Here is a 24,472-nt window from a genome sequence, read left to right on the forward strand (position 1 = left end):
ACTGGTGTTTCTTTCTCTCTATCCCTCTCCCTACCTCTCTCTCCAAAATCAATAAAAACATATTAAGAAAACAACCAGAAAAATCAAATGCTTCAGAATAGCCAGTGTGGTGAGTGACTGTCATAAATGCTCCAGGCTGTGCTAACGGTCCCAGGGGCCAGCCTTCAAATGAGTGAGTTCCACATTCACCAGACTCCCTGCTCATTTTCTGTTGGGAAGGAGCTGACTGACATCAGAACCAGAGGACACTCTGAAGGGCCTCGGACACAGGGCAGCAGAAGTACCTCGCCCGCATAGCGGTTGCGCAGATTCAGCGACGCCATGAAGTTGGAGTAATCTTTCTTCACACAGGCTGGGCGCTCGGTGAGCTGAGTTGCCTACAGACAAATATCAATAATTACTTCAGACCATAGCACTGTGCTTTCCTCATGTTTACCATGGCTAAACCTAAGTCCAATTAAGAAGTCAGGTTCAGATGCAGGGGTTATTAAAAATCTTCAGTGCTGGCAAGATAGTAAAATGAACTACTTTAGAAGACCCTCTAGTCTGTTATGTCCCATGGAAAAATGATTTTTTTTTTTTAAATTTCAGCACGAAAAATTTCTCTGGAAGGCCATCCTGACTACTGTCACCCAGTGATGCACAGGCCTTTGCAGCAGAACAATCACCTGATTGCCGTGAAATCACCATTAACTGCAATCGCCATGCTGTGACGTTAATGGTCACGGGATGCCCCTCTGCGATGGTCTGGTGTGTGAATGTGACTTAGAGAAGGTAGAGGGTGCCTGAAGTGAGAGCAGCAACAGAGCCAGTAAAAGCTCTGAGACATCCACTTGCTGCTGATGGAAAGGGGCACACTGAGTAGACAACCCACAGAGTGGGGAAAACATCCCCCCACTTCCTCTGCTTCAGCCTCAGGCCTTAGCCCACCTCCCACCCCCTAAGACTCCGGGTCTCAGTGACCCCTCTCTGTAACTCTGAAACAGCTCCCTGACTGCCATGTGATGGAGTGCCGTGGGCCTGCAGACTGCTTTGCTTTCCATGGAGCAGGGGCACCTATGCCAGCACCTCCAGCACAGCAACAATCAGAAACACAATAAAAAGTATCCTTTTGTCTTTAGCAACAGAAAAGGAAAACCTAACCAAAATCTAATTTTCTAAAGAATAATATTTAAGTCTTTTAGGCAAAATCTCTTACAAGTCAGCTGGCTAGAGTCTAGAGAAAGACTACAAGTTGTCACATGCATTCTTAGTCTGCGAGCCCTGCTTCTGGCTGCTGCCTGTGTCCTCGGATTGGTGCGAGCCCGAGGTTGGGGAGCTGAGCCAATGCACCGGGCCCTGCGGGAGCAGGAAGGCCTCTGCTGCCTGTGTCGAGAGGCTTTTTTCTTCAGAGAAAACACAGGAACCTTAGGGGAGTGCTCGAGGATGACCTGGGTAAACAGACACTGGCCTCCTCTGGCTCTGCTAATGGGCTCCTCCCTGCCTCCGAGGTCACAGGGCACCCTCCCTGGTGCTGCACCTCCACCGCACCGAATCCTTAACAGATAGGCAGGCAGCCTCCCCACCCACCCTGAGAGAGTTAAGAAGCACCAAGGGAGCACAGAGCCCCGGCTGGTTGGGAGACACCAAAGTGCAACGCTGCCAGGCAGATCACCCGTTCTCAACCCTACTTTGATCCTAGGCCCTAATTTACTTCAGAAAGCACTACCCTGGACGTGCTGCCCTCTGAATTCATCTCGAGCAGAACAAGACCAAGCCGAGCACCTGTACATGCAGTTCAGCACGCACTGCGCGTTGTCGAAAGTCAACACGACTCTAATTATTGCTGATGTGTCTACCACAGATCAGTTTCCTTCCTCAAGGATGTGGACTCCCAGAAATCCAAATCTGACCTCCTTAATGAATCAAGCTTACCTCCATCAGTCCACAGTTTGAAAACAGAAGACAGTGAGGAAATGCCTGCGTGACTGACCAGCTGATCTCTGAACCTGGGAGCTCTCACAAGATTCCGATCTACCAACAGACACTTTGAGCGCCTCACACAGGCAGTTGTGGGTGCCCAGGTGGCTTTCGTGAAAAGCACACATCAGCGGTGGCCCTTCCCCCACGCTGGCTTACACAGTGCTCCTGGGGAGCAGTGAGCTCCTTCACGTACCCCGAGAGTCGTGTTCTGCTTGTTGTAGCTGGCAAAGTGAAGAATGCTCTCGGTGGCCATAGCCAGCCCCGTGTGCTGGGACAGTCCCGACACCCAGTTCTGATGTTTGTTTAGATATTCCTGAAATAGGGAAAAATGCTGTTTTACTTTAAAGGTAAAAACAACACTTGATAAACAGAGGTGTGAGGTAGTAAAGCAAACGCTGGCTCCAGGGCTGGGTCTGCCCCTCCCGACGGCTGTGGGGCCCCAGGGAGTGAGAAAGAGCCCCCCTCTGACTGGCTGCTGCTTCCAGGTGAACAAGCACAAAGCTGGTCCCCAGAGCGGCTGGCACACAGCAGATGTGAGAGGACCACCGATTCCTAGCACGTCCTTGGGAGCATTTGCTATCTGCCAAGTGCTGGGGAAACAGCTGCAGGGCCTGGCCCTGCCGCCCACACCCAGGCAGTTTGGCAGTTCCATTGCCGAGCAGCCTGCTGATAGGGCTGCGTGCGGACAGAGGAAGGCACAGATCCAATCCCACTGGCCTCCCTCACCCCCAAACAGCACAATTACCCCACAACCTGCTCCCAATGCAGATCATTTCCTGAGGCTTCTATTCTCAGGCACTACACTAATGCTGGTCTGTTTATTCACACAGTGCTGTTTGTACTGAGTGTGTGTAAAGCTCGCTGGATGGTGTGAAAGAGCTTATCACGATTTCTTTTTGATGATTTTTTAAAAGTACCTGGAGGTGGGATTTGGTGACGGTAGGTGCCCACTTCATCGCCTCCTGTAGGATCATTTCACAGCGCGCAGCAAAGTCCTTCACGATGCTCTGAAAAGGGGTGTGATCAACCGAGGTCAGGGTATCTGGGCTATCAGAGGACCCCACCAGTACACTGTGGATAGCTATGGCCCAATTGTGTCCCCCCAAATCAATGTGGAAGCTCTAACCCCCAGCACTTCAGAATGTAACTAACTGGAGCCAGGGTCTTCAGCGAAGTGATTACATTAAAACGGGATCAGGGTGGGCCCTAACCCAACAGGACTGGTGTCCTTGTAAGAAGAGCAGATGAAGACAAAGTCATGTACAGAGGGACAAGCATGTGAGAGTGCAGGGAAAAGACAGCCATCCACCAACCAAGGAGAGAGCTCCAGAAGACATCAACACTCCCAACACCTTGATCTCAAACTTCAGCCTCCAGAAATACGTGAAAATACACTTCTGTTGTTTAAGCTACCCAGTCTGTGATACTCTGTTATGGCAGCCATAGCAAACCAAAGGAGGTACTGTGCTCCAACACCAAGGCTCCTGGGTACAGGGAACCCGCACACATCTGGTCTGTAATCCTTGCATGGGGCTGTGTGGCAGACAGACCTGGGGGTGAGTTGGCACCCATTCATACTGTGCGACCCTGGCAACTGATGGATAGGGCACATACTGCTCACACCTTAAACTGCCGGAGACTGAATGACATGATGTGCGGAACATGCTGGCCCTAACAGACACAGAAGATGGCAGTGAAACGGCCCTTAAGAAGGGGACCGCTCTGGCCTACCTCCCGGGCTTCACATGTGTCAGGAACGGTGATCCGATAGGGGGCGTCGGGGATGCTGTAGTAAGGCTGGTCCTTGTGAATATCCTGAAAGCACAACAGGACTTCCTCTTCCAACAGCCTTGCCCCAGCTGCCCCTGCCGAGCTGTGCCTCCTGGGACGCCGGGCAGCAGAGCATTTGCCTTCCTTCCCCCAACTCGTCCCGTCTGGGACAGGCTTCCAAACTTGCTGTGGCTTACTGGGAAAGGTCAGGGTAGGGTTTGGGCTTCCCACCCCCAATTAAGCCACTTGTAGCAGAATCAGGCTCAGCATATGGTGGGCAGGGACACTTACTGCACTCAGCGACAGAGACAGGGTCTGGAGGATGTCCAGCATGGTCTTCAGCACCGTCCCGCTCCATAGCAAGTGGGGAAACCTGCACCGAGAGCCACTTTTCAGGGCCCAGGAGCCAAATCCCAGGGCACCCACATTCCTTAAAGGGAGGCTGAGAGTCCCACTTCTGGCTGCCCAGCTGAGGGTCAGAGGTCAGGAGGCTTCCAAGGCAGAGCACCAGTCAGAAAAGCTCCCAGGCTCCTGCTAAGTCCCATTCCTCAGGGCCCAGTGACCTGCTTAAAACCCGATTGTCTTGGGTTACCCAGTGGCCAGGCCACACTCCCCACCTCCCAAGGGAGCCTTCTATTTTATGACCCGGGCTCCTTGATGTTTTCACATCGTGGCACAGATGGAAAATGGCAGTATTTGCATGACACAGAAGAAGCTGCTCCTGGATGAGGGGCCCCAGGGTGGAGAGGACAGACTGCACAGCTCTGACTCATAGTGACTACAGCAAACTCCAGCACTCTTGGGAGGCTGCATCGCTTTGAAAGCTTTAATTCTGACTCCATTTTTTTCTGGACTGATAATGTATCGAGATCACACAGGTATATGTGTACACACACACAGAGCAATAAAAGGAAAATGAGCGTACTTATCCACAAGGCCAGACAGGTACTTGTCCGCCACCCTCCGTATCCTCTTGTGAATGTGGTTGAAGTTCACCAGGAGGAACTGCGCGTGCCGCTCCAGCTCCTCCTCATTCTCCTTGGTCTTTGCCTGGAAAGTCAGAAGAGACAGGTACAGCAGGCGCCCTCCGTGTGCCCCCGGCAAACACGTGCTGGCTCTCTGACAAGGCTTACTTTATCCGCCATCATGTTTAGGAAGGCTTCAAATACTTTGTCTGCGACGGCAATCACACACTGCATCATCCCTGAAACAAGAGGGATTCCATGGTCAGGAGCATCAACAGAAAGAGACCAACCCCAGCTACTTTCAAATGTTTTGTTTGGACATAATTTTAGACTTACTGAGGAGTCCCATACACCCTCCACCCAGCTTCCCCTGATATTAACATTGCATTTGTCAAAACTAAGAATTGGACATTGATACGATATGATTTCCTAAACTTCAGGCTCTATATGGATTTCTCCAATTTTCCCACTAGCATGTATCCCTTTTCTGTTCCAGGATCCAATCCAGGATGCCACATGGCATTTACTCATCGTGTCTCCTTGGTCTCCCCCAATCTATGTTGATGCCTCAATCTGTTCTTGTCTTGTATGATCTTGACATTTCTGAAGAGAACAGGTATTGTGTAGGAGGTTCCTCAATTTACGCCTGTCTGATATTTGCTCATGATTAGACCAAAAAAAAACAGCACAGAGGTTAAGTGCCCTCCTCCTCGAATCATATCAGGGCATGGTCTGGCCTGACAATGTCCTAGGAAACACTTGTGGTCCTAACTGGGTCTCCTCATAACCAGCAGGATTACCAAGGAGCCCTTCACAGTGAGGAACAGGGGATGTGACCACACCAAGCTCTCCCTTGGCTAATGGAGCATTTCTTTCTTTTTTTAAAAAATTTAATAAATCTTTATTCTTCAGATTTAATGGAGCATTTCTAACTGGCTACTTGGTAGGATGCTTTGTCCATCACCTGCCCTTTCTACCTGGTCCTCCTCTGAGACCAGGTATGACCTTCTTCTCTAGACGGTATAGCTCTTTCCTGATTACAATAGAAACAACTGCATGTCTTTATTTCACAAATACTTAATGGAAGAAACAAATATTTTAAACACACACACACACACACACACACACCCTAGTATATGTGATTTTATTTTAAGCAAAATAATAAAAATATTTTATGCATGTTCAAATTATGGTAATTTTTCTACTGGGAGTCCTTTTAAATTGGTTCCGCTCTGGACTTTAAAAGGCATGACTGTTCCTTGGCAACAAGATGCTCCAGGTCCAACAACGACCATCCAAGGAGCCCAGATCCTTTGAGCAGAGGATAGTATTAGGGACTGAAACCTGGGGGCTGGAGCACACTTGAGCATTGATGGTGGGCAAGAGTGATGCTCTTTCTGCTCTTAGGCCTCTTGCAGTAGTGGCAGAGTCACAAAGATAGGTATTTTTTAAGGTTATATGTTTTATATTGATCTTTGCACACAGACAGAAAATAGGGAGTAGTATCCCTCTTTACCTTACAAAGCTCAGTTCATCACGCGAGTACCACAATAATAAACTTACCAGACTTGTCTTTCTGAATAGCTTTATCCTCAAAGTAGCAGAACATGACCTGGAAGCGGTCGGGATCTGTTGAGCGCAAAACCCTAACGAACAAGGAGAACAGCTTTGAGTAAATTTTGAAAAATCCAGGCCTTCCCTGTCACAGACTAGATACTGCCCAGGAATGGTGAGGCTGTGAAGAACAGATGGCCTACGCCATTTAGAGGGACAAACACTGACATGTACTTCCTGAAGGGTGATGTCCATCACCTACCCTAACATTCCCACAGTGTTCCACCCAGCAACCCACCACTAGTGACATATCTTAAGGGTTATATGTATGAAGATTCTCCTAACAGCCCTGGCTGAATGTCCATCAGGAGACTGGTCAGATAAACCAGAGTACATCCATCCACTGGAGCATCACCCAGCCATCAAAACGAGAGGTGTCTCTGTATGTGGCGCTATAGAGAAACATCCAAGACAAATGGTTAGATGAAAAGAACAAGGTGTGGGGGAAACGAGTTTCCTATTCTATGCTTGCATATGCATAGAAGATTTCTAGAAGGGTAAGTAAGAGGCTATCAACAGTAGGTATCTGGCCGAAACCGGTTTGGCTCAGTGGATAGAGCGTCGGCCTGCGGACTGAAAGGTCCCAGGTTCGATTCCGGTCAAGGGCATGTACCTTGGTTGCGGGCACATCCCCAGTAGGGGTTGTGCAAGAGGCAGCTGATTGATGTTTCTAACTCTCTATCCCTCTCTCTTCCTCTCTGTGAAAAATCAATAAAATATATATTTAAAAACAAACAAACAAACAAACAAAAAAAAACAGTAGGTATCTAAGCATTCAGAGCCAGAAAAGTGATGCTTGTATTTTTCATCTTTAGCATCTCCCCTATTATCCCAATGTTTCTATTCTCTTTTTTACTTTATGCACCTTGAACATTTTAAATTTTAGAACAAAAAATCTTTAACCTTGGGGAAAAAGAGAAAGGAAAGAAAGGCATGTGCTTGAACTGTGGCCCCTGTGACGAGCTGTTCAGAGTTGGGGGGGCTCCACAGGGAGAGTGCAGGCACAAACACAGGCCAGCGCTCCTCAGTGTCTGTGGGCACCCCCCTGTAGAGAGTTAAGCTTCAGTGGGTCAAGCTTGGTGGCTTTAGGCATATGAGGTCTCGAGCGTTCATGTGCACACAGCTTTAACACAATTTCTCACATTTCTACTTGTTTTAAAGTTCTCCCAATAACTAGTGGCTGAGAATCTGAGCCAGGTTCTTGAACAAAGGCTTCAGGTTTGCTTCTCCATTCTGACAGAGTGGTCTTGGGGACGGGCAGGCAGCCCACGGCAGGAGCCGGGCTCATGGGAGCCGCTGCGGGCTGGTCCCCTTAGCCTTCGTCTGCCAGCCAAGTCAACAGCCTGTCCAGAGAGCCTGAGCTCACCATTCATGGGCACACTTGTGAGGAAGCAGGAGACAGCCCTGCCTGCAGGTATATGAGACTGAGAGCATCTGTTGTAGCCACACATTTGGTATGACTTGTTTTTCTTTAAAAATGTATTATTGTACATAGGGGGTGGTAGTGAAATCAGGGTTTTTTTCCCTTCTACTTATTTCCAAGTTTTTGTGTAATGTTCTCATATTACTTTTATAACAACAACAAGAAAAATTACAATGAAAAAAAGAAAAGCAAGTCAAAACTCCCTTAGCTCTGTGTGGGACTCTGGGAAGAATGAGTCACTCGTTTTTAAATTCTGCTCTGCTGTGGGGTCCTCGGGCTGCCTTAATCTATTTTACATGTTGAGCTTTCAAGTGTGACTTTTTACCAGGAGGTTTTGTAGCACCAAATAAAGGTTAAAATAATGATGTTTTCCAAATATCTTTCCTTTTAAGAATTAATATTTTCTTTTCCAAACCATTTGAGAAAGACATTGTTCTATTCTATCCTGTGACTTAAGCAAACAGGCTAAGTGTAATCTGACCTTTTTTGGTGACAGGGATGCATCACTCTGTGGCTCGTGTATTTGGCTACAGTGCAGCGTGCCTCAGCCTTATCTCGGTGCGTCTGTAGCGTCCATAAAGGCAGCCATAGAGAGCTGAATTCTGAGCATCCTGGCTGCTTCTTCCAGCCTTCATTTACGAGAGGCAACATGATACAGTGCTTAAGAGACTACATATGTTTCAATCTCAATTAGGGATTATTACCTTGGGCAACTAACTTAACTGCTTAGTCTCACTTAACTGCAACTAACTAATCTGCAAAATGGGTATAAGTGCCTACCTCACAGGCTTGTTGAAGAGTGTGCAAATACACTAAGGCACTCAGTCCAGGCTAATACTGATATTGTCATGATGACAATTATAGATCATTACAATGATTATAGCTGTTAGGTCCGCTGTGGTTACGATGCATCCCAAGCATCAGGCCACCTATGGGGTTATTTTGGACAGGCACCTTCCCATTTCCTGTTTGTACTCTACTGTCATCCTGGAAGCCAGCTGAATGGGTGTCTCAGTGAGGCCTGGTTTCCAACAGGGCTCTCTCCCAGTCAACTGGACTGAGTTTGCAGCATCCATTGTGATTGCTCAGAAGCCTATTCCCTCTGGGAAAGGATAATACCAGAGTTTAGACACCTGGGGAATGATTAGATGCTTGGTACTCAGGAAGGAGGAGCACACGAGAAAAGCAAAGGGAGTGTTTTGTTTGTTTTTAAGAAAGCTTGCATATCTTGGTAGGGATTGAAAAAAAGTTCCATGCAAGTCCCATGCCTAGAAGGTGCAAAAACGTAAACCAGCGCAAATGTGGATGTGCGGGAGGTGAAGGCTTGTCTACCTCATATACTCCAGCCGGTAAACAGACAGGAGATAGGTGGACATGGCAAAGTCCAGCTTGTTGATGAGGGCAGACACTTCGGGGGCAGGATCCAGCAGGTTGATGATGGTGCTGCGCAGCTCGTTCAGTTCAGCCTAGAGGGAAGTGAACACTCGAGGTCTCACGTGGGCTCTGGAGGGGAAGCTAGCCCTCCCCCAGGAGACATAAACCCCAGTGGCTAATTCTGGCTCTTTCATGTTAAATGAAAGGACCTGCTCTAATTATTCAAGACTGCTCAGCAAGCCCCCTGTGCTGCACCATCTGCCCTTGGGAGGGCAAGAATCCTTACGGGGGTGACTGTGTCGTTTTTCATGGCCGAGTTATACTGGAGGACAGACCGCAGTGGCTCTTTGCTGGGAAAGGTGAGAAGCGGGGACTTGGTGGCTATTTCACAGACCCCCTCGTACCATTCTTCTGGCCAGAGTCCTGGAAGAGAATGCACAGGAGTGAGATGACAGCCCTGGTCATGAAGCACTACAGTGGGGTTTCCACTGGCCATTTCTAGAGTTGTGGGTCCCTTGTTTAAGTCAGTTTTCCCCCAAATCTGGCACAGAAACAAATCTTTTGGCTAACTTAGGAAGATTTTTCCTAAGATATGTGGTCGTCTCAGAACCCTAAACCACATCTGGGAGGTGTAACATTTGCAAATACTTGTAGGAAGCAGCAGCTGCATCGCGCTAATTTAAAATGTGTGCACATTCAAAATAGGTTGAGTCCTACCTCACCTTTGTTTTCACTCTGCACGCTGTCTTCCCTGGAAAAGTGGACACGCCCCTACCTGACCCCTCCACGGCGAATCCCATCAGAACAGAATAGAGCCAGAAGTCCCGGAAGAGCTTCTGCAACCGTGGCTTAGCTTCCTTGATGGGCGGCAACCGTCGGGTAAGCTGATGTGTCAAGGAGAGAGGGAGAAAAGGAGGTTATTTGCTCAAAAAACCCTAAAACCTACAGAAGTGAAATCAACCACAGATTCGTTCTTCAAGAGCATTCTCAGGAACCTGTCCATTAGACTGGATAGGAAGAGGCACAATGAGCAGTAACCCACACCTGGTAAGTTCTCCGGTTAATGTTCATTCATTCAGCAAACATTTATCATTGGCTAATTTTCACCAAGAGGTGAAAAACACAGTTTCTGCACTTTACGGTCTTTCTGCCTAATTTGGAGGCAAGTGAGCAAGCACAGTGGGTGGAGTTCCTGGAAAGGTGTCGTGAGTCTCAATGTTAGCATGCAAGTACACTTAGCCAGGCAGAGAAAAAGAGAGCAGACTGTCCAGCATCAGCCCAAAGCCTGGGAATGTGGAGGGCATGGAATACTTAGGGGAAGGCAGCAATGAACTGGGGCTAGGGCTCAGATGAAGAGGTAACTGGAGAGACTGAGATGGTGAGAAATCTTGTGGTCGAGAAGTGGCTTTTAAATCTTTTCCAGCACCCCAACTTTCCAAACAATAATCTTGAGCAGAATCCCAACATGTGCAACAGGTAGAGGCAGAGCTTGCAGATGTAGAAGTGAGGGACTGAAAGCCCTGCAGCCCTGCTCCAGACGGTGGCTCCTCAGGTGGGAAGCAGGGAGTGGCTCCTCAGGTATGTAAAATGGTTAAATTTGTGCAGTGCCTGCTAGACAAGTCGATCCTCACAGAACCCCAGCAGAGAGATGTCGAGCCCCCATACAGTGAAGGGGCACTCTGTGCTTGTACGTATGAGCACCAAATACGGGCCGGGCCCTGGGCCAGGGACACAGAGCTGGGACAGATGATAATCCCCATTGCTGGGGGTGCAGAATGAGACAGCACCTTCACACTGGCTGGTAGATTATAAATTGGTATAACACTTCGTGTAAAGTTATCTATACATATAAAAGGCTAATATGCAGTGTCCCTGTGGGAGTTCAACCAGGAGACTAGGAGTTCTATCGCTCGCAGTGACGTGCGCTGACCACCAGGGGGTGGCGTGGAACGAAGGCAGGCCTGGCCAACAGCCGGAAGGCCCTGATTGGCCCTGATTGCTGGCCAGGCCTAGGGACCTTACCTGTGCACGAATTTCGAGCACTGGGCCTCTAGTTTAGTAATATACATAAAAATTCTAAATATCCCCATTTTACCTAAAATCTCAATTTTAGGAATCTATAAAAAAAATCTAATTTGTAACTATTTGTGGAGATGGATGTTAATGTGGTAATCATTTTGCAATATGTACAAATATCAAATCATTATGAACCTGATATGTGAATTGTATCACAAGTGTGAAAAAAATCTGGCTCTGGTTGGTGTGGCTCAGTTGGTTGAGTGTCTTCCCATGCACCAAAAGGTCACCAGTTCAATTCCTGGTCAGGTCACATGCCCAGGTTGTGGGTTCGATACCTGGCCAGGGTGCCTGAGGGAGGCAAATGATGGATGTTTTTCTCTCACATCAAGTTTCTCTCTCTCTCTCTCCCTTCCTCTCTTTCTAAAATCAATAAAAACATATTTTAAAAATTTGATTTAGGCATAAAAATGTAACATTTGTTATAACAGCAGAAAAAACACTAAATGTCTACCTAGCGGGGCATTTAAATAAATTATAGCATATTAAAAATAATATTTTCTAAGACTATTTGGTGACACAGGTAGAACTCACAATATTTCAAGTGAAAAAATACAAAATATATAAGAAATATGATATAGGTTTAAAATATATGTGTATAAACATATATTCATAGAAAAAGAAGGGGACATACCAGCTGCATAGTAATAATTATTTCTGATGGTTGAATTGACAGGAGTTTTTATGTTCTTAAGTTGCCTGTACTTCTTAGAGTTCTGCCACAGACGTGTTCTTTCCACAATCTCAGGGAGGGTGCAGGAGTTGGCCCAGGGCTGGTAACATGTTGTGTGGGAGAAGGAACAGCTTTTTCTCAAAAGCCACCAGAATGCTATGTCCCTGGGAAGCCAGCTGAGACACTTAGGGGTGTAGGTGGACTCTGGGAAGGGGCTGAGGAGGTGGAGGAATGCAAAGGAGGGCAGCAATGAACAGAAGCTTCCTATTTAAGAAGCCCAGTGCCACACAGGACACTGCCACAAAAGCATAGTTAACGAGGGGCTACTACTAGTAAGTGCCAAAGCTGACCAAGTCCCAACCAACATTTAAAATATATATATATTTCAGAGAGGAAGGGAGAGAGAGCTATATACAGAAACGTCAACAATGAGAGAGAATCATTGATCAGCTGCCTCCTACATGCCCCACACTGGAAATCGATCCCGTAACCCGGGCATGTGCCCTGACTAGGAATCGAACTGTGACCTCTGGTTCATAGGCTGATACTCAACCACTGAGCCATGCTGGCTGGACAACCAACATTTTTTGAGTCCTGAACTCAAAATACAGATAGCCCTTTAACATGCCAGAATTTGTCACAATAAGCAACACACAGATGCCCCCTGCAGGGCCCTTGCACACCTGCAGATTCCCCTGAATCTCACCCTCACTTTAGAAAGTCTGTGGGTGGCAGCACCAAACACACACAAGAGCACTGAAATCAGGGAGCAGCGCTCTGTCATAAATTGGTTTTCCAGACAATTCAGAATATTCTTATAATATTTTAGATTACAAAGTTAAAAACAAAGAGACAGTCCTAGCCGGTGTGGCTCAGTAGAGTGTCGGCCTGCGGATTGAAGGGTCCCAGGTTTGATTCTGGTCAAGGGCACATGCCCAGGTTGCGGGCTTAATCCCCGGGGTGGGGTGGGGGGGGGGGGAGGCGGGTGTACAGGAGGCAGCCGATCAATGATTCTCTCTCATCATTGATGTTTCTATCTCTCTCTCTCCCTTCCTCTCTGAAATCAATAAAGATATATTAAAAAATACAAATAAACAAATCATAGCCCCACAGATTGTGAATGCCCGGGTGGACCTGAGTTTGGGAAGCACTGCTCTGCAGTCTTACAATGGACAGGAGAGCTGGGCTGCAAATTCTGGCAGAGAGGACAGTGACCCTTGACTGTAGAAAGGTCTCCCTATGCTGTGAGTCACAAATCTCAAACTCCCTCTTCCCGTCACTAAGCTCACGGAACCTGCCTGCCTCGCAGCCATGTCAGCCCTGGAGGCCAGGACAACTCAGGCACTGCGATTCATCCTAGAGGCAGAATTCATAGTTCGAGGGCAGACGAGTGACCTTTACTTTCATGGAAGCAGTACAGCTACCAGCCCTGAAGTAACCCAGCCCCAAGCTCTGAAAAGCATCTCTACGGTGGCTTCGGCGAGACTGCTCCATCAGCCCATCGACACAGTGACAGTCATGCATTCAAAACGTCAGCTACACCAGAACTGGAGCCGAGGAGTCACAAGTCACTCAGGAGTAACCCAAAGACACAGCTGAGGGGTATGTGCTGACAAAGCTAGTTGAGTGGTGTTTGATTTGGGACATATTTACTTTGGGAGATACTCAACAACAGCCCAGCACCAAAGTTCACTTTGAAATTGTGCTGATGACCTTGGCTGATTTCATCTCTGAAACACACTTCACAGAAGCACAGAGGTGAGTTTGTTTCTAACATTTCTGCTGATTATAAATTCTCATTTGTGGTTAGAGATGGGCAACTGGTGCATTTCTCTATCAAACTACAAATTCTAAAGCTTTCTATACTATCTTAGAAATGTTTTTATTTTTAAATCTACCTATTATAAAAAATTTTCAGTTCCATTATTGGCACAATTAATGAAATTAAAAACAGGAGTTAAGAGTAAGAAAAGATTATACCTATGTTAAGTTATTTGCATTGGATAACTGTACTGTGATGATGTATAAGAATATCCTTGTTCTCAGGCATTTTTCCCTGGAACATTAGAATTAAAAGTTAGAGAGACACAATATAAGGGACTTACTCTCAAATGGCTCAGAAAAAAAAGGTATATGAGTGTGCCTGTGTGTACACACACAGATATACACACATATATACATGGAGAGAGAAAAAGGGAATAATAAAACCACTGTTCCAAAATATGAAATCTGGAAAAGGGTACACAGGCGTTTTTCTCTATGCTATCCTTCGAATTTTTCTGGAAGTTTGAAGTTATTTCAAAATTAAAGGTTTTTTAAAACTTCAGGCAGTTACTTCTCTCCCTGTTTGGGCCTGGAGATAACAGTCACGAGGAACAAGGGTGTCCCAGTGTTATGCGCTGATGTGTAACCAAAAATAATGCTTCTCTTCAAAGATAGTAATCTGGATTTAAACATAACCTAGTGAATGTTTTAAAGTGTCTTATATAATCCTTGTTATACTAAATGGCAAAACAACAGGAAGATTTACCTTTTAGATACTTAGCTTCAAGCCATAGGAAATATCAAGATATATTTTCTCCTTCCTCTGATAAGGGAATAATGAAAACTACTTTTGGCTTTTCATCATATAATACAGGAACAGGGTATAAGAAAGCTTCTGAATATATTATCTGAACACAGGATAAAAACATGAATGTTTTCACCTCTGCCTCCCCATATGGGCTCACATTTCTTTTCCTGAACTCTTATTTAGTCAAGTTGGGTTTATTTTTTTTAAACCTATTTTTATCCGAGAAGGATACTTTTCAGTGCAGCCTATTAAGGAGACTTCCACCAAGTCGCTTACTTACTTCTTCTCTAACTTTTAGTAATGCATTACCCTCAACACCTATGCCCAATTCTATCTGGAAACTGGGCCCAGCTCTGCTTGCAGCCACACACATTAGAAATCGTTTCACTGCAGCTTCAGCTAGATGCCTGGGGATGGGAGGGGTTGTATGAAAAAACAACAGAGATTTTCAAAGCTGGAGACTACTAGTACGATTTTCCCTCCCAAAAACACTCAATTCAAAAGCCTCTCGGTTGCAAATACTACAAAGGCTGAGCTGGTAATTTTAACAGGACTGTAGGGGAAGACACAAGGAGGGAGAGACTAAGAAGGGTAGGGAAACCGGTCCTGGTGATCTAGGGCAAACAGGCAGAGCACTCCGCCATGAGGGGGTGGGAGGGTTCAACCAACTTGGTGCCAATCTAGCTATGACCACTCATATGGATGTGAGGCTCAGTATCCTGGTCTGGAAAATGCTGTGAGGACAAAGTTAAGTTACATAGACAAAGTTCCTTGTATAGTGCCTGGCAATATCAACGTCAACAAACTGAGAACATTTCAAGTGGGGTATCCATACCATTAGCCCCATCTTCAGGCCTAACAAGTCCAAGTATTTACTTAACAGGAGCAGTAACTCTTACCTGGCCTCAACTGGAAGCATATATCTGGTCCTCAAATATCTAACAGGAGATGGGACACACACAACAAACTTAGTCACAACTCCTGTTTCTAGGGTAATCAGAAGTTGGGATAATGTTGTATAGCATCACAATAATGTCACCATCCTGACAAAATATAGAAGCATCAAAGAATAGCTCATCTATCCAGGATGCAATTAATAACCCAGGAAATGAGTAAGAGAAAGAAAAAGCCATTTGGCAGCCAAAACTGATTTGGCAAGCCAAGTCAAATCCTTTCTTAGAACAGGCAGAGGATGAGTAGATAAAGAGAGGCTTACCACAGGGTACATACTAAAATTTATCTTCTTTTACTTAATGGGAGTGCCCCTCTTTAATCTCACTATATGCCTAGTGAGATTATTCCTAACTCCATGCTAGCAGCAGTTAAGTAAGATATACTGTAGCTCCGCCTGACAACGGTGGGAGCCAACTGAACATACAAAGGAGAAAAAAAGAACACCTGCAGCAAGCACAGCCTTGTAGCCCCCAACACATTTCAGCCCACCAGTCACATTTCATGAGGCCTGGAGGGGGTCTGTTACAGACAAGTTCCAAATCTTCTGCAAACTAACCCTACATGAAGGTTGTGTGAAGATAGGAGACAGAGTTTAGCGAATGAATGAAAAAAAATAACTCCCTAGGGCTCTTGAGCCCCCAGGATTCTAGATGGTTACAGTTCTCTGCAAACCTTTAAAGAAGGGATTCTCATGTAGGGGCCCATGGATCCTTCAGGCAGGTTTATGAAGTTCGCATACAATGTTAGTATCTGTTTATCTTCACCAGATTCTCTTAAAGTCCATAATCCTAAAATGGTTCAAGACTGGCACTCTCAGGCATCTCCCAGGGTCAAAGCCGCCAGGACTCCTACCTAAGCACTGCAGAGGTGGGATAGGGTCTGCTAAGCTGACTCTCACATGTCGTGTTTTCCCTCCCAGCTTTAGCTCTGCCAAAATGAAATGCCCGTTCCAACCCCTCGTTGTTTCTCTCGTATTAATATGTGTGTGTGGGAACAATGGCCTGGTGGATCAGCTCGAGAAAGGAGGGGATGATTCTAAGTCTGCGGATCCCCAATGGGGGCAGGTAAATAGCCAAAACCTGAGCATGCCCCTTCTCGCTGATGACTTCCACAAGGAAAACACGGTCACCAATGACTGGATCACAGAGGGGGAGGAGGACGAGGATTATCTGGATCTGGAGAAGCTATTCAGTGAAGATGACGATTACATCGACATCATCGATGTGGTTTCACCGACAGATTCAGAGGCCAGTGCTGGGAACATCCTCCAGCTCTTCCACGGCAAGAGCCGGATCCAGCGCCTTAACATCCTCAATGCTAAGTTCGCTTTCAACCTTTACCGAGCACTGAGGGAGCAGGCCAGTCCTTCCGACAACATCTTCATAGCCCCGGTGGGCATTTCCACCGCCATGGGTATGATTTCCTTGGGCCTGAAGGGGGAGACTCATGACCAAGTACACTCAATTCTGCATTTTAAAGACTTTGTCAATGCCAGCAGCAAGTATGAAATCATGACCATCCATAATCTCTTTCGTAAACTGACTCATCGCCTCTTTAGGAGGAATTTTGGGTACACGCTGCGGTCAGTCAATGACCTTTACATCCAGAAGCAATTTCCAATCCTGAATGACTTCAAAACTAAAGTAAAGGAATACTACTTTGCCGAGGCCCAAGCAGCGGACTTCTCAGACCCTGCCTTCATATCAAAAACCAACAACCACATTCTGAAACTCACCAAGGGCCTCATCAAAGATGCTCTGGAGAATATAGACCCAGCCACTGAGATGATGATTTTAAACTGCATCTACTTTAAAGGTAAGAAGTAGCTTATGTTTCTCAAAGCAAAGTCGAAACATATTCTTAGTACACGTGCAGGTGGATTGAATGCCAGAACTATATTCTAGCTCTGATTTATCCAGGAAACCAAGACACAAAGTCAGTTCACAGAGATAGGCAAGATCATGATGAGGTGACAGTAGGAGCTGACACTTACTTGAGCCCTAACGTCATGTTTTTACACTCACTGAATCTTCACAACATTGTGGGGTTGGTACTATTATTAGCGTCCCCATTTTACAGATAGAGACACGAAAGTACAGAGAAATAAAATGACACGCCGAGTGCAAAGCTAGTAAAGGTCAGAGCCAGGGTCAGCACCTTGTTAAATTGGAAAAAATAATACAAAAACCTTTTTAGTATTTGGCCAGTCTGGAGTTTTTTCATTTCCTTGCCCAATTTTCAGTAAGCAGGAATATGAATGAAAGGTTGAAGTGAAAACTGTTCAGCTTGAATAACTGACATTAACACCTACAATTCTTTTTGGGACACTCTGCACTAATGGGCAGGTATAGGGGCGAATAAACTATTATTTCTAGAGCAACTATTCTGGGCCAGATACCAAAACACTTTGTTTTTTATTGATTTCAGAGAGGAAGGGAGAGGGAGAGAGAGATAGAAACATCAATGATGAGAGAGAATCACTGATCGGCTGCCTCCTGCACGTGGAGATCGAACCAGGACCTCCTGGTTCATAGGTCGATGCTCAACCACTGAGCAATGCTGGCCGGGCCCAAAGCACTTTTTAAAGAGGCTACTCCCCCTCACTATACACACACAGGACCCCTGGAGTCCTAGAAATAAATGGGCATAGGTTTATAAAATCCAGACCTCTCTTTAAAATGCCCTCACTGGGACCTGAACAAGAAACCTCCACTTCACAAGCCTAGAGGGCTGGAGGGCAGAGACAGGAACGAGCCAGCATCACAACTGGTCTCTGTGACACAAACCACTTTCCTCTCTGCCACCAAGAATTAGTGGGCACCGGCCCGAGAGGCAAAGGACTAAGGCCCTCTCCTGGCTGCTGCTACAGAGCCAGCGCCCCTCAACAGGCCAATACACTGCTCTCTGCCTATGCCAAGACCTCCCAACAGTTGTGCCAGGCAGGCATTCTGCTAGATGGGCAAGGGGGTGCTGAGGAAGCCAAGACCACAGGAATGAGCTGGACCCCTGGGCTTCCCCCCTTCCCCACAAAAGTCAGGCACAGCACTGTCCTTGTGGTGGGTGGAACCAAAGGCTGAGTTCTAACAGGCTTGTGACAGACACACACGCTATACAGGTATCCCCAACTTTTTGGAAGTGACCACTTCGCTTTTACAAAAGAACTACAGTAGTACAGCAACAGCTTTTTCTGTAAAATCCAACATCCTCTTCAGATTTCTTTCAGTTAAGGAATACAGGTGCTCTTCACTTGACATCACTTTGGCTTGTACCAGGTTTCACAGGACTGCTCTACTTTTGGATAGTGGGGGAAGCCTATATATGTGAACACAGACATATATCTCTGTTACTGGCTAGCAGCTTTAGAAGTGAGCAAACTGCAGTCTAAGCCCTGGCTTCACCACCCCTTGTGTGGCTGTGGGCAAGTCACTCACCATCTCTGTGACGTGGTTTCCTCACCTTGATCACAGAGATAACACTATTCTGACAGGCTGGCAGCAGCACTGCAAGAGACAGTGGTGCACACTTGAGGCCAGCGCACGGCATGTTAGGAAGTCCGATGAACTCGGATGAGTAAAACTGTAGGTTTCAATATTATATATTAAGTATGTATAATATTACTTAACTTCTATAAGCAATTAAATTCTGTTTAGGAATGCCTTTAGAACAGGCCGGTGCAAGCATCTGTGCACCAAAGCCTTCAGTCCTATAAGTCTGTGGGGTACCCCTGGGCCCCAAGAGCCTCTGCATTGGGCTCACGTGGTGCTGAGCAGGCAGACACACAGCAGCAAGCGATCCCAACTGGAAAGGGGCTGGAGAAACAGCTAAGATGTTCAGTTTCTAATCCCCTGAACTCAGTAACCAGTGTCCCCGAAAGTGTAAAAGTGGCAAATACATGTGCTTCTTTTTGCCATCATATTGAAACTTCAGTCACTTAATTTAATCCTGGGAGTCAGAGGGAAGAAATGCTAGTAACATCCAGTCTTTCATGGATGCTTATCAAAGGAGAGGAGAGTCTAAAAGAGTAATTTTAATCTCTAGCCCCCAAATTTGTTACTATTTTTATTTTAATTTCAAATGTTACAACCACTTTGTAAAGGACAATAAAACAGAGATTCGGCCTCAACAGGAAGTCAAAGGAAAGAATCCCAGCAGACACGTGACAGCGTCAGCAGAAAGAATAGTGATTCTCAACCGGGACAATTCTGCTCCCAGGGCAAATGTCAAGAGACATGTGTTTGTCACAACCTGGGACGCAAGGGAAGCACTCCTGCATCTAGGAACAGTTTCAGGAGTTAGGCCAGGGATGCCACTAAACATCCGACAATGCACAGGAGAGCTGACCAGCACCGAGAACTGCCCGTGACAATAGTGCTGCAACTCCTGGGCAGAGGCCGGCTCAGGGAGGAGGAAACTTGGCTACAATCAGAAGCAGGTGGTGTTTAAACCTCCTGCAAAGGAACCTCTTGCTTATCTCATTCAGCTCTCTTACCCACCAGCTGGACACCTTGAAGTTGTTCTGTTATGTGCCTGTTTCCTCCTTTGTAAAATGGGGCTAATAACAAAAAGCACCCACCTCTGTATGGTTGCTGGAGAAAATGAGGTAATACAGGAAAGGTGCTTAAAAGAATGCCTGACATCACCAATTCTCATCTGTCAAGCATCCATCATTACTAGTTACTAGCTTCTTAGAACTACATTAGTCACATACTCCTTCTTGGATACACAGCGCTGTGCCCAAATCTAACGTGACGATCTTAATGGCAGCAGCACCAATGTGTCTTGCTAGGTCTTAGAGAATTGCAGAGTGTGAGGGAGAAAGCCACCAAACAGATCTGCCACGAGCTAAAAGCTACTCATTTTACAAATGAGCAGGTAGAGGCTCAGGCACGTTAGGTGTCTTGCTAGGGCCTACAACTAGTTAGTGTCAGAACCTAACCCAGAATCTACTCCAATCTACTTTTCCTCCCCCATCACCATGCTTCCTACCAGTATGTTAGCGCTCTGACCTTAGAATCCTCTAAACCTGTGGTTCTCAAAGTGTGGTCCGTAGACCAGAAGCATCAGCATCCCCTGGGAACATGTGAGAAATGCCAGTTTTTGGCCCAAACCAGACTTTTGGGATCAGAAACTCTGAGGGTGGGACCTGCAGTCCAAACAAGCCCTCCGGGGCTTCTGACGCAGGCTTACATGTGAGGACCACTGCTCTAAAAGGACATTTTCATGAAAGCCCCGTTTCTGTTGACTTTTAGGATCCTGGGTGAATAAATTCCCAACGGAAATGACCCACAACCACAACTTCAGGCTGAACGAGCGAGAGGTGGTCAAGGTCTCCATGATGCAGACCAAGGGGAGCTTCCTGGCGACAAATGACCAGGAGCTGGACTGCGACGTCCTGCAGCTGGAGTACGTGGGCGGCATCAGCATGCTGATTGTGGTCCCGCACAAGCTGTCCGGAATGAAGACCCTGGAGACACAGCTGACGCCCCAGGTGGTGGAGAGATGGCAAAAAAGCATGACAAACAGGTACTTCAGGTTGAGTGTTGGACCTTTTAATTTCCAGGATCCTGAGGGAGCCCAGGAATACTAGTACTTTGATCATTTTAAGAAAAATGGAAAAGTATGCATGAATACCCAAGAACTGCCACACTGGGCCACTCTTTTAATCCGGCCCAAATTTCTTGCTCGGTGAGAGGTAATCAGAGCATCTGTGAGAAACACATCTGCTCTCCATAACGACAGAAGTTAGTGACAGGTGACTTAGACCCAGCTTAGAAATAATCCTGGCTCTGCCATGTACTTGCTTTGTGTCTTTGAGCCCTGGCTTTGTCATCTATAAAAGCAGCATGATCCCATAACTGCCTGGGGACGCTGGGGGAAATAAATAGAAAAGCAATGTCAAGCATCCCTCACAGTGCCCAGAACTCTCCCCTTCCCCGACCCAAGAAATCCTGAGGTCCTCTTAACTCATTAAGAACATGTCTTTCATGATTTTCCTTTATTATTATTTATTACTCCATAGTCAAAACTACAGGTTACTAAGATTATTATTGGATCATGGCAGAAAATGAAGAAGTTACATTTCTGTTTCACTGGATACTGGTTAGGCCTATATTAAGAAGTGAATCTGGTGTGGTTCTCCTTTTGAGACAAGAATACAAAGAAATGTAATAAACTAAGAAGCAGGCTCTTAGAAGAAAGTATTTGCCCAGGTAGCCAATTAGTCTTCAAGCCCTGACAATTTCTCCTTAAAAATGTCCCTTCTGTACTTGCCTCCTTCGTAACCACCTTTTACCCTGAGCCTATAGAGGCCTAACCAACCACCCGTTTCCATTCCTCAGTCTACCCCAGCATTGGCCGCCAGAAGAGCATTCTCACAACACCATCTCCACCTGCCTCTTTTCATAAACTCTGTGGACCCCCAATCACACGATCCAGACCAGCTTCCAGGCCTGGCCCACAGACACAGCCCCATCTAGCCTGCTCTACTCCCATGTCCTCCTCTCTCCCCTCCCATTCGGCCTGGTGCACCCCAGCTAGACCACAGCCTCACACTCCCTCCAGGCCTCTGTTCACACAGTGAGGTCCCCATCTCTCAAGCAGTGGGCAGCCTTCTAGGCCACAGGAATACCCCTCCTCCACATCCCCTCTTGGATGGCTCCAGTAGTTAGACCTGTTCTAGTTGATCAGACATGAACATACCATCTTTCTGTTCTCACTGCTTCACATGAGAGTCTTGGCTTGCTAAAAGGAAAGCAAGCTCTTGAGAAGGAGAACAGCATCGGACTTCTCTTGATCCCTGTGAGGGCTGGATCTGGCTCCAAAGGCGCTATTGTTGCTGTTAACCCAGTTGAGGACTGAATGAATTGAGGCAAGGACTAAGAATGCTCAGCACTGTCTGGTATATACATGTATAACAGGTTCTTTTTTTAAGCACGCTGACCTTAATTAATAAAATAAGAAATGGCTGAAATTAGGGACCAAGCAATAATTTTAGACATCTCTCCAACCACAAACCAGCAGCAGTTCTGCTGCTGACCTGGAAGACAGGACATGAACCCACAGTACTGAGGAAATGGCCACTCAGCAGTAACCAGGCCTCAGTCTTCGGTAACTGGGATTACTGTGAGATGGTCTTTCCAAAATCCTCAGGTGACAGTACCAGGATATGATTTTAACAAGTGTTGTGTCAATTCTGTGGTAAATGCACCACTCTGGGTGCATGTGAAGAAGAAACATGACTCTTCCAACTTGTGGATCATAAAACTCAGCCCCCTTTTACTCCCTGACCAGAACTCGAGAGGTGCTCTTGCCCAAATTCAAGCTGGAGAAGAACTACAACCTGGTGGAGGCCCTGCAGTCCATGGGGATCACGGGGCTGTTTGATAAAAGCAGCAACATGACAGGAATCTCAGACCACAGGATCGCCATCGACCTGGTAACCTCTCCTCTCTGCCCTCTGCACCCAGCCCCAGGGTCTCCCCCAGCAAAGCCTCCTCCCACCCAGCCCTGACTGCACATGTTGGGGAAGCTGGGCCTGGTCTCCCTGAGTCTGCCAGACCCTGAGTGGGCAGGGTGGCCTGTCTCAGGAAGCAGCCTGGGGCTGAGCCCAGTTCCTGCTGACACCAGAGAGAGAGCAGGTGTGTGCTCCACTCTGTGAAATAGCTACTCCCAGCCGAAACATGATGCAGGGACCCTGCACTATGAACTTAACACACCAGTGACAGGCATCCCACAAAAAAAGAAAACACCAGTCCAAACCATGTGCAGTCCAGGCCCAATCCTTCTCCCAGTGCACCCCAGTGTGTAAGTCGTGGCTCTCAGACTGCTCATACTGTGACCACCGGAAGAATGATTATGATGCCAGAGTTTATAGATAAGTGTTGTTTAAACAACATGGCCTCTAAGCACAATTGCCATATCTGATGGGTGATTAGAAAGCATTTCAAGGGTCATTCTAACCAGCTGTGGTCTGTGCCTTGCATATGGTATTTCAACCTAGTCCCCGAATAAGAAGCAACTCCGCCCTATCTTCTATCCCTCTGTGTGCCAACTGACAGAATCTGACAACTTTCCTTTCCATTTTGAAACAGTTCAAGCACCAAGGTACCATCACCGTGAACGAGGAGGGCACCCAAGCTGCTGCTGTTACGACGGTGGGGTTCATGCCTCTGACAACCCAAGTCCGTTTCAATGTCGACCGCCCCTTCCTGTTCCTCGTCTATGAGCACCGCACCAGCTGCCTGCTCTTCATGGGGAAAGTTGCCAACCCCACCAAGTCTTAAAGGTAGAGGTCTGGGTGTCTCAAGTTTTGGTGGCACTCTGTAGTTCTGCTTTCATGGTAACAATGAGAACAGAGATGTTTAGCATCATGACTTTGTGGTTTATACTACCATTCTGAAACTGAGAAACATGTGAGAGAAGAAATTTACCAACAATGAGAACCTTGCTGGAATTAATTCTGCATAGTGAACAATGCCGTCAGTTCACAGAAGTTAATGTACCTGTGGCATGTCAGCTTTTACCTAGAGGGTGTCAGCAACATACAGACCAGCTTACCTCCCACCTCCTCAGAGCCCCCCTAGCACTTCCTTTCCTTGTGGTCCCCATCCTCGCACATCTGGCTCTATTACTCAAAGCCTTTCTCAACCAGGGCTCCTCATCTAAACACGGAAACACAGAAAAGAGCGGCATGACTAATTTCTCACCTTTCTCAAGGAAGGTGCACAGGTGGCACCATCCCCGATGCCAGGAGAGAAGCCACCTCGTGTTCAAGGGGTGCCCTTGGCATTAGGGCTTAATTCTAGCAAAGGCCCAACCTTCCAAACTGATGCTGTCATCTGTACTCCTGCTGTCACCTCACTGCTGCCCCGAGGACAGTATGTACACATGGCCCTGCCTTCTACCCTAGAGATAAATATCACCACTTTCGCTGTGTATCTCTGTTATAATTCTAATTTCTGAAGCTCAAATAACGAAGAAAGGCTAAATTCACAATAGCTGACGTCCCCAGAAATGACAGAGGTTTAGAAAAAGTAACTTGAGTTTTCCACAGTGACTCATGTGCAGGGCACGGTCTCGGGTGAGTGTTG

General features: G+C 46.7%; 2 protein-coding genes across 4 annotated transcripts in view; one reads left to right on the plus strand and one right to left on the minus strand.

The window, feature by feature from the left end:
- The window catches only part of PI4KA (phosphatidylinositol 4-kinase alpha), a 93,761-nt gene that overhangs the window by 22,319 nt on the left and 46,970 nt on the right, over positions 1-24,472 (minus strand). For both annotated transcript variants that reach the window (XM_079762835.1, XM_079762834.1), the window contains exons 20-30: positions 9,884-9,992; positions 9,395-9,531; positions 9,067-9,200; positions 6,261-6,343; positions 4,866-4,936; positions 4,658-4,782; positions 4,024-4,105; positions 3,694-3,777; positions 2,880-2,969; positions 2,156-2,275; positions 285-377 (exon numbers count right to left, since the gene is read on the minus strand). In XM_079762835.1, the coding sequence (XP_079618961.1) occupies positions 285-377; positions 2,156-2,275; positions 2,880-2,969; positions 3,694-3,777; positions 4,024-4,105; positions 4,658-4,782; positions 4,866-4,936; positions 6,261-6,343; positions 9,067-9,200; positions 9,395-9,531; positions 9,884-9,992 (1,128 nt within the window). The remainder of the gene's footprint in view (positions 1-284; positions 378-2,155; positions 2,276-2,879; positions 2,970-3,693; positions 3,778-4,023; positions 4,106-4,657; positions 4,783-4,865; positions 4,937-6,260; positions 6,344-9,066; positions 9,201-9,394; positions 9,532-9,883; positions 9,993-24,472) is intronic.
- SERPIND1 (serpin family D member 1) lies at positions 13,262-23,752 on the plus strand. 2 transcript variants are annotated; one of them, XR_013813047.1, is made up of 5 exons: positions 13,262-13,615; positions 16,303-17,198; positions 20,633-20,915; positions 22,682-22,818; positions 23,474-23,613. XR_013813047.1 is itself a non-coding variant. In XM_079762836.1 (5 exons), the coding sequence occupies exons 1-5, from the start codon at positions 13,566-13,568 to the stop codon at positions 23,663-23,665; spliced, it is 1,557 nt and encodes a 518-aa protein (XP_079618962.1). In that variant the 5' UTR covers positions 13,275-13,565; the 3' UTR covers positions 23,666-23,752. The 2 variants fall into 2 exon arrangements, 1 of the variants encoding a protein (XP_079618962.1); XM_079762836.1 differs by having other exon boundaries at positions 13,275-13,615; positions 20,633-20,906; positions 22,674-22,818; positions 23,474-23,752.

This window comes from Cnephaeus nilssonii (assembly GCF_951640355.1).
Source record: "Cnephaeus nilssonii genome assembly, chromosome: 22".
In the NCBI taxonomy this organism is placed as follows: Eukaryota; Metazoa; Chordata; class Mammalia; order Chiroptera; family Vespertilionidae; genus Cnephaeus; species Cnephaeus nilssonii.